This window comes from Macrosteles quadrilineatus, unplaced genomic scaffold (assembly GCF_028750875.1).
Source record: "Macrosteles quadrilineatus isolate MER2022 unplaced genomic scaffold, UCM_ALF_1.0 Scaffold_8__2_contigs__length_117827958, whole genome shotgun sequence".
NCBI classification, from domain to species: domain Eukaryota; kingdom Metazoa; phylum Arthropoda; class Insecta; order Hemiptera; family Cicadellidae; genus Macrosteles; species Macrosteles quadrilineatus.
The window spans coordinates 1,881,530-1,891,352 of NW_026542601.1; the positions used below are offsets into that span (position 1 = coordinate 1,881,530).

Consider the following 9,823-nt stretch of genomic DNA (forward strand, 5'->3'; position numbering starts at 1 on the left):
GGACATGTACCTAGCAAAATGAAGCTTTCCAAGGTCATTCCCCTTTACAAGTCAGGAAGCAGGACGGAAATGGGAAACTACAGACCCATCTCAATGGTCTCAACTTTCTCGAAGCTGATGGAAAAAATTGTCTTCCAGCGAATTGTCAAGCATCTGGAGAGAAACAACATCGTCCTCGAGGAGCAACATGGATTTACCTGGAACAAATCCACTTCTACAGCTCTTGTGTCTCTTTTTGAGCACATAATAGATAAACTCGAAGCAGGTGATAATGTCATGGGCATTTTCCTAGACTTAAGTAAGGCCTTTGACTGCCTTGGCCACGAATTGATATTAAAAAAACTCAATAATCTGGGATTCAGAGGTGCTGCGTTGAGGTGGCTTCAGAGCTACTTAGTCGGGAGGGAACAAGTGGTTGAGATAAAACAAAACATCAATGGAACCCAAAACGCCATCAGATCGGACAGACTGCCCGTAAGTCGAGGGGTCCCTCAGGGATCAGTCCTGGGCCCTCTGCTTTTCGTCCTCTTCACAGCAGATTTTCCCGCTTACACGAAGCCTTTTTGCAAGTCAATAATGTATGCCGATGATACGGTACTCCTTATGTCATGCAAAAACAGAGATGACCTGGAAGTCCGATCTTACATTGCTATGAATATGGCAGTAGAGTACTGTAATATGAACGATCTCGTATTCAATGTAAAGAAGACAAATCAGCTCAATTTTGGTCATAGGAAGGAGGAGGTGTCCGTTTTCCCTGACATTGAAAGTGTTGAGGCCACGAAGTATTTAGGTGTGGTACTTGACAGCTCGCTGTCATGGTCAGACCATCTTGACGAGCTCTGCAGGAGGCTCAACACTGCCATCTTCGCCCTCAGAAGAGTGAAGAGTGTTAGCACCATGGACGCTGTCGGAATTGCATACAGTTCTCTTTTTGAGAGCCATTTACGTTATGGCATTGTTCTTTGGGGCGCTGCAAGTCAGGTGAATTTGAAGCGGGTGCTCGTACTTCAGAATAAGGCAATTCGTACTCTGGTGGGACTTGATGAAAGAGACAACTGTAGAAGAGCTTTCATCGACCTTAACATCTTAACTGTGGTCAACATTTACCTTCTGGAAGTGATCAACCTTGCAAACTCCGCAAATTTGAAGAGAAACCAAAGCCTTCACGCATACAGCACGAGGAACGCCCAGGACTTCAACCTGACAGTACACCGCACAACGAGGTTTCAGCGAAAGCCCACATACGCCGGAGCCAAGCTGTACAATATCCTACCAATGGAAGTGAAGAGGTCTCACCTTGGTTCTTTCAAGAGGACGTTGCACAAGTGGCTGATTGAACGACCATTTTTTTCTGTAGCAGAATTTTTGGACTGGCCCAATTTTCAAGTGTAAAAACATGGACTCATTCGATTTTGTGAACATTTTTGTATTTGTAAATACTTACTGACCTATTGTTTATGACGCCATTTTCAATCTTGACGATTGCTTAATAAAGTATCTCTCTCTCTCTCTCTCTCTACCCTTATTTTTGACCCTAAATGTTCATGTACATGTGCAATGTATTTATTAATTATGAATTAACAACCTTCAAATGAAGCGGAAGACGTCTGTACTGGACCGACAATGACTCCTATGTGAGTCGAAACCGGTTACAATTTAGCAACACATTTGATTGCATAACTGCAGGTATTTATACTAGTTCTTAAGTATTTAAATTAGATCAGGAGGCTAAAATTCAATATGATGAAAAATATTGTTTGTACCACGGGCTGAAAGGATTTTGCTGCTCTCGATTGTTTAAAAAAAACTCAGCAAAACCTCATTTCCGGCCTTGATACAAAATATACTATTTTGGGTTTAGGGGAACAAACACAATACTTTCAAAAGGGGAAAAACAGTACTTTCTCCATATATTATGTAAGAAATAAAGGGGGAGAGAGTAAAATGTGTAGCCTACTAACTGATTAAAATAAATATCAAAACACAACTGACACTTTTGTGTCTGACTATTGGCATTGGAGGGTAAACCCAATAAGCATAATAGTTCTAAGTCTACCCCTAAGGTTGAAGAAAATAAAGCAAAACTTTTAGTTATTGAGGTTACTGGCATGGATAGTTGTGAGTGAGGGTTTGGTTTTGATATCGAACAGTAGGAATATAGTCTTAGAGGCTTGAGGGGTAAAATGTTGTAGGCCTACATGCCAGTTTTTAGGTGGTCAATAAAAATTGATAAGAATACATATACTATATTTTTCACTTAACTTAAGAAATACAAAAACATAACAATATGGGGAATTATTTTGTTTATCACTAGATCTCAAACATTGCCTTTATTGAATACTATTTTCTGCTTTATAATGGGTTTAGGTAATAATATAAATAATATCATAAAACTTTTCCATCTTTCTTTCAGTGCCTCTCTTGGATATGTTTCTGTATGGTTGGATTTCCATCACTAATGTTCCGAAGTTCAACTGGGGAGACAAGTTGGCAGAAACTGTGCCCAACTGAAAGAATAATACAAAATCAGGCAATCACCACTATCACTAACTGTTTGTAAACATTGTCAGGAAATCTATATAGACACAACTATTCTCCTGTGTCTTTGTCTATATTACCTACCACCTTTCTAAACATTTTTGAGAAAGTTGAAAGTTCACAACTTTTACATTCTTTGACCGGAGCGCAATAATCTTTTTTCAGAAGAAAAATCACAGTATCAGTCATACCTTGGCAAATGTTATAGATGACATTGCGTGGATGTTGGGCGGGTCAGGTGTGTTTTGTCTTTGTGATCTATCTAAAGCTTTGATCATTTGACCATTTGGCCGTTCTGACCATGGGCCGTTTTTGGCATTGACAAAATTACTATAATTAGTTGTAAAAAGTAAAGAAGCGTAAAAATTTAGGACGGCTAGTATCAAGCTGCAGTTGACATTTGATGGCTTATGAAAACTCCATGTTAGTAGGTATGCGTTGATGTCCAAACAGTAACTATAGAAAATGATTATGATTGTCGAAAGTAAACAGTTCTTTCTCACCTGATCAGTTGCCACCTGCCATCACACATCTGTATTGATCTACCTGATCCCTTGATAGTGACGGACTCATACTCTCAAGAGCTGACATCCAATGTTTCTGCTTGACTTCTGTCACTGACATCCCGTCAATTGTTAAAGCCTCCAGCCCTGCCTGAAGGGATTAACAATTATAAAAAAAGGAATCAACATTTACATTTTTTAATTTTCAATGGTTCTACACACGTTACTTTTGTGGATTTAATCAATGTTAAATGTGTAAATGTAAATGCCATGGATTATGGAATTTGAATTATATCAGCTGTTTGTATATGTTGTTTGTACATGAAATTTGTGTCTTAAGAGGGTTCCACTTGCCAGCTGGTTACCGGGTGAACATCGACCTACAAAAAATAACCTCGTTGCGTAATTCAAGTGTTTATTGAGTTGAAATTATTTGTAAAATATTCACAAAGATCCAAACTATGCACTAGATCAACTGAAACTTTGTAATGAATTCTTGAAGTATTTGAAAAATTGTTTTGAAAATCTGTAAATTATACTTTTTTACATGTTATTTTAACTTATAAATAATAGCTAAAAATTAATTTTTCCCTATCCATTGCAAACTTTGATATGTTAAGAGCACAAAAAGCACACAATCATTGAAAACTAATTAGTTTTAGAAAGTTGAGAGCTTGTAGAATAGAGGCATGTTTAATCTCAAACTATATTTCAATCCATATAATCCATCTTGAATTGAACTTCAGGCTGCTGGGTTGAACCAAGGCCACACTAAAAACCAGGCCGTAATGCTCGTCAAGCATGGCGCCACGATAGAAGACGGCAATGACGTAGGTATTTATTTATTTATTTTCCAAGGAAAGATTAAAACAAGCAGCTGATCACAAACGGTAAACATTACATCTACGTCATTGCCGTCTCCTATCGTGACGTCATGCTTGACGAGCATTACGGCCTGTTTTTTTAGTGTGACCTTGGTTGAACCCACTTAATTAACAAACAAACATATGACAAACAACGAATAATTCTGTATATAGATTATCATCTTCTAAATTTAAATATAGTTGTTGTTCAACAAAATACACTAAACCTGTAAATACAATTAAATTGTTGAAAAGCACGTTTACATACGTGCATCAGCGCCACTAAAATCACAATAGGAAGCATAGTAAATGTTCACTATTTAACTGAATTTAAAAAAAATGACAAAAACTTTTATCTAAAAGCGGAGCAATTGAATTTTGTTTGTAAAATTGATTACGGATGTGTAACTATTAACTATTTCATAAGGCAGACTTGAGAATGAGAACCAATCTTCCCCGCTCTGTGTTCCCTTCCCGATGGGTATAGCGACTAGTACAATATAAAACTTAATTGGGAATGGTGCTTCTACTAAAACACATTTAACTCAACAGCTATTCCAATTCACTAAAAATTCAAATGACTTACCTCCTTACATAACTGAGCAAGATCTGCTCCAGAGAATAAGTCTGTTTTTTCAGCCATAACCGACAAATCAACATCATTTGCAAGGGGCGTTCTGTAAATACAGATTTATTCAATTAGTATGCATGTTGATACAATGTAGTGTAAAAAATGTGTAAGTAAACAATGTGTAAGTTTAAATTTTAATGTCAGTACTCATTCAGTCCCGCAACAGAAAGTTTACTCAGTTTGATGGTTTTATCAATCGGTGTTGTTGGCAATATTTATCCACAAAGAAAATGGAACAATCAACTGGTCATTAGAACGTTTAGGGACCAATTCACATATTTTTCATTCCTAGGAAATATGCAAGGGCCTATATAGAAATACAGTCAAACAAAAAAGAAAGAACTTATTTTAGTAAATTTTTAGGAAAAACATCTTTTTGATTTTAATTTGATTAGGGATTTTCTCAGGGTGGGGTTAGTTCCAGTCAGTATTTTCGCTGTGATTACGAGTGACAATGATGATGCTCTGCACTTGCAGGAGATGTTCCAGACCAGACTACACCGCTTTTGCAGGAGACAATGATCTCTTTGCTATAGCGGGAGATGTACATGATTTGGCCAAAGTGAAGAAGAATGTAAAAATCCTGTCCAATCCCAAACTGAAAGTCCAATCTTGCCCATCCCTTATAATGACTACTGTAACATTTTCATTTAAATCATAAACGATGAACAGATATTTTTGATCTTTAAAAATGTGTTGCATTTGATTTTTACCTTTACTAGTAATTTTGTACGTTGTTTTTAATGGTTCAAAATTTTCATAAATATTGTAGAGTCAAGTAAGTGTATTGCAAACATTCTTTTTTTTACGCCAGTGGCATTTTACAAGAGAGTTAAGAGAGCAAATGTTTAGTGGATGTGCAGGGGATTGAACCCGTCCCTCCTGCACCGAAGTCCGGGATGCTAACCACTAGGCTAGCAACACAACCAACAGAAAGAGAATTTTGAATTTTATACAGCCTAAGAAATAAATTCACGAACCAGTGATGTTTTTCTATTTTCACAAACTGAAAAAGAAACATATGAACAAGTAGCATTATATTTTACCTTTTTGTGAGTATTTGTAAGATTTCCAACCGCTGGTTGACATCAGGGGGGCCAACGTAGACGATTCTATCAAATCGCCCAGGTCGAGTTAGTGCTGGATCCAACACGTCGGGCCTGTTTGTTGCTGCCACTACAATCACTCCAGCCTATCGTAAAACAGGGAAATTACAGAATAGAACCTGAGAGTTGTTAATAACATCACTAGTATATGATCTGAAGATGAAAGTTAAACGATGATAAACATATTAATAACATTAATGTTATTACTTTTTTATAAAATTAATAAATGATTAATAACTAATTTCAATAAGAATGAACTCAAATTTTCTGGCTCCACTCGTCTTGCGGGCCTTACCACTCGCCGGTTTCCGTTGCCGTTTCCCGCTCACTGGTTCGCAGGCCCCCTCGGATCCTGGGCCCCCATGCATTGCGGGCCCTTCTGTTACGCTACTGTATTTATGTCCTACAGTATTTACGTTGTGAGGATAATTGTGATAGTCATTTCATCATGTAGATTTAAACCTTATCAATTATGGATGTGTGTTGCACCAAGCAGTCTGTGGTGTACAATTAACCACTTACTTGAGTTGTCCCACTGTCCAATCTAACACCGATCCCATCCATTTCTGTCAGAAAAGCGGTAAGTATCCTTTCTTGTGAGCCTCTTTCTCGATTCCCGCGGCAACCAACCAAGGCATCTAAAATACAGAAGTTTATGTAAACTGACTTCTCTGGCACCAAAAAATTAATCCTTAAGAATAACAGTTACATTGTGTTACAAAAAAAAATTATAATTTGGGGTAAGTTAATAATTAGATATATATTTTTTAACCATAAGAGCAAACAATGAAATTGTGAGCAAAGAATTACCGCTAATCCAAATAGGTTTCAGTTGGTTTAGAATAGTGGAACTCTAGTGTAGTGTCAATTATTGATTAATGATTAATGTAAAAAAATATAATTTAACTATATTAATTTTTAGATTATATTGTAAATATAATATTGAAAAAAAAGCATTACATATACGATTCTGCAGATATCTTCACAAAGGTCAGATACTGCAATTCTATTTGACTAATTTTACTTGAAAGTGTATTTTATTTAATTTGTAAATCCATCAGCAAAAATTATCATTTGACAAATTTGTTCCAATCTGTGAGGTCATGAAATATTCAGATCAGAGGTAAAACAATTGAGATTTAAGCTAACCGATTTCGTCGATGAACAGTATAGCAGGTGCGCCAATACGAGCTCTATGGAACAACTCTGAGACAGTTCTCTCAGCATCGCCAACATAGGGTGAGTAAATTTCAGCAGCCGACACTGCAAGGAAGGTTGTGTTGGTAGCGGAAGCAACAGCTCGCACTAAACTGGTTTTGGCACATCCTGGCGGGCCATACAGCAACACCCCTGAAACATCACCAACTAGTTGCAATGGACTGTAGTTTAAACTGTGCAGTTTGCAGGATAGGCAAGCTGGGTTGATGACTTGTGGTTAGACCTTGCAAATTAGGAGTTGTGCTGGAGGTGTTCCGAGCGATTAAATAAAACACCTTTGGCAAATCAAGTGTTCAGTCGGCCAAGAGGACTAGAGAAAGTGTTTGACACTGTCTATGGGTTTAACTCTTACGTAAAGATTTCTAAGAGAAAAGTTTTGGATAAAAGTGATTTCCAGTCAAAAGGTTTTACATTTTATTCTCAATTCTGTGGATAGAATTAGTGTTTGGTTTTGAAATAATAGAATGAATTAAGTTGTGTAGGAACGTGAATCGTTTGGAGACATTTGATTTATGATTTGAGCTGACAACAGGACAGTTCTGTTAGTTTATTTGAACTGTAATATAAAGCTATGTCAATAGTTAGGTTAAGTGTGGCCTTATACCAAAGAGCTAATTTGTTAATATTGCATACTTATTTTTTTAGCTTTTGTTAGATTGCATCATCAATTGATAGTGTTCGGTATTCATATTTTTAGAGTATTTAGAAATTAATCATTATGTTAATTAAGTCACTGGTTAATTAATCATGCTAATGTGTATATAAATCACCACATTTATTGTAATATTATTTAGTCTCAGTACCAATTTATTGTAAATAGACTCCCGCTTTCAATATTCAAATGAGATTGCTAAGCCTGCTCGAATTTCCCGCCACAGTAAGGCCTATTTTCCTGTACTACATACCCATGAATCACCTGACGCCGTGTTTGCTTCAATCGCATTTCCTATTGGCCATCGAATTCCTAGACCCCTCTAAACCGCAATTGCATTTTTCAAAGTGAAATCGGTGATCGGCGTCTGTCTGTCCACGGTCGGCGTCCATAACTCACGGTGTATTCCGTTTCTCGTATCTCGGGACATTAATTGCCCATTTTACCTCTCTTAAACGTATTTTTAGGCTATAGATTAATTATATCTGGCCTCCCTCTCCTCTATAGTACATTTAACTATATATACATTTTAATTTCCCCCTTTTGTTTGTGATTAAATTACTTAAATTGTGATCTAGTGCTTTCAGACTCTTCAAACCTCAAGACAGTGTGTGCGCGTCCGTGTATTACTTCTAGACTTTCCGTACGTTTTCACCGTGACTTCCGCGTATTAGTGAGCTCTTTGTGATTATGAACTTGGGTGCGTTGCGTACTCCAAAATTCTACAAAACAGAAGCACTCGGTCTAAGGACTCCGCCATCCGCCATCGCTCCACCATAGACGACGCCGCTGCCATACTCTCCACCTTTGGACAATTGGACTCAAGGTACAACCTTAAAGTTTTGTGTGTGTTTTAATTAGACTCTAAAACTAATCTCATTTGCCCCTCACAAGACATTTTATTCCATCTCGGGACCTCAGTGCCCTTCAAATTGCAGATTCGCCATTTTCTCTAATTTAATTATTTTTCTCTTGAACTATTAATTAGTTCTGGTCCTTCGAGTTATTAATTATTTTCATTTTTACCCATTACGCCCCCAACATTTGGTCCTTCGAGCCGGATTCATTGTCTAAAGTCCTGTGGTAATTAATTTCAGCCAATTTTCATCATCAACCATATTTTTAGCGATCTGCAATTTTCAATTTTCGCCATATTGGTAAAATATCGGCTCGCGTTCGTTCCGTTCGTGGGCGTGGTTTAGCAATCTCTCTCCACTCGCGCGTCTGCGCAGGTCACAATCATGTACAATTTGCTGTTCTCTCTAGTAGTAGACAATTTTTCCCTACTTGGCTTTTTTATCCCGAAAACGGGATTTAGTTTTAGTTGCGGGATTTAGTCGCGTGCAGACGGCCGACACTAGTAGCAGACGCATATCTCACACTCACTGTACAGCGTTTGTTGTTGTTTACATTTTCTCATTTAAGGTGTATTGTGTAATAAGGTTGATTGATATTATTAATAACCAACTATTAGGTTATTATTAGGTATTTACTATTATTCTTTGAATCAATATTGCTCTTTTGAATATCGTACTAAATAAACAATAATTTGTCATTGTTATTTAACATTGTTTATGCTTTCTGAATTTTGATTTTAAATGAAGTAAAGTTAAATTAGTTCATCTCTGTAATTTTGGTTGACAAACGTGCGATATTATATTTAAGGTAATTTTATCTTGTCAATTAACATTTTAATAAATAGTTCAAAATAACCGTTTTTACTGGTTCTTATTACTAGTGTTGTACATATAAACAAAACTGTTAGCTAGCGTATTTGTATTGTGATTCATATTTCATTGATGGTTATAATTTTATGTTCCTTTCTCATTTATTAGGGTAATAACTTACTCTTTATGTTGCAATTCTTGTTTACTAAGGATTATTCTACACTGTTTCATTAATGAGGCCTACTCTCATTAAACTTATTTAGATCCATTTATTATTTTTGTAAATAACGGTGAACTTTCATGTGACTCATTCATTTGTTCTATCATATCTCTTGTTTTATTGTGCATTATTATTACCGTACTTGAATACTTTCAACTAAGCTCAATTGTTGATTTATAGTTTGAAAATCAAATTAAACCTGCCACACTCATTTAAAAATATTTTATTGCTATTTAACGTGTTGATAACTTAGTGTTTTTCACTATTTGCCTCAATTAAGCTACAAAGTAGGTGGATATATGTTTTAGATATTTATAATATTTTATCTCTATATTATTCAGCGGACAATTAATTACTACATTGTTAAGCTAATACCATTCATAGGCCTAGCTACAAGCCTTTTGTGTACCCATAACTTCCAT

The 9,823-nt window shown here is 36.3% G+C and overlaps 1 protein-coding gene across 1 annotated transcript; it reads right to left on the reverse strand.

Annotated features, from left to right (window-relative positions):
- Positions 1 to 2,349: 2,349 nt before the first annotated feature.
- On the reverse strand, positions 2,350 to 9,823 carry LOC128999461 (ribosome biogenesis protein SPATA5L1-like). Its single transcript, XM_054425999.1, has 7 exons — positions 9,811 to 9,823; positions 6,794 to 6,994; positions 6,167 to 6,282; positions 5,585 to 5,730; positions 4,494 to 4,584; positions 3,045 to 3,195; positions 2,350 to 2,510 (listed from the first exon to the last, which is right to left on the reverse strand). Exons 1-6 carry the CDS (start codon positions 9,821 to 9,823, stop codon positions 3,049 to 3,051), a joined length of 714 nt encoding a protein of 237 aa, XP_054281974.1. The 3' UTR covers positions 2,350 to 2,510; positions 3,045 to 3,048.

What these genes read in the sequence shown, in the direction of transcription:
- LOC128999461 (XM_054425999.1), bottom strand. An exon ending in ACTGTTCATCGACGAAATCG is followed by an intron (nt 6,283 to 6,793) that starts GTTAGCTTAAAT and finishes TCTGTATTTTAG; the next exon opens with ATGCCTTGGTTGGTTGCCGC. An exon ending in TGGACAGTGGGACAACTCAA is followed by an intron (nt 5,731 to 6,166) that starts GTAAGTGGTTAA and finishes GTTTTACGATAG; the next exon opens with GCTGGAGTGATTGTAGTGGC.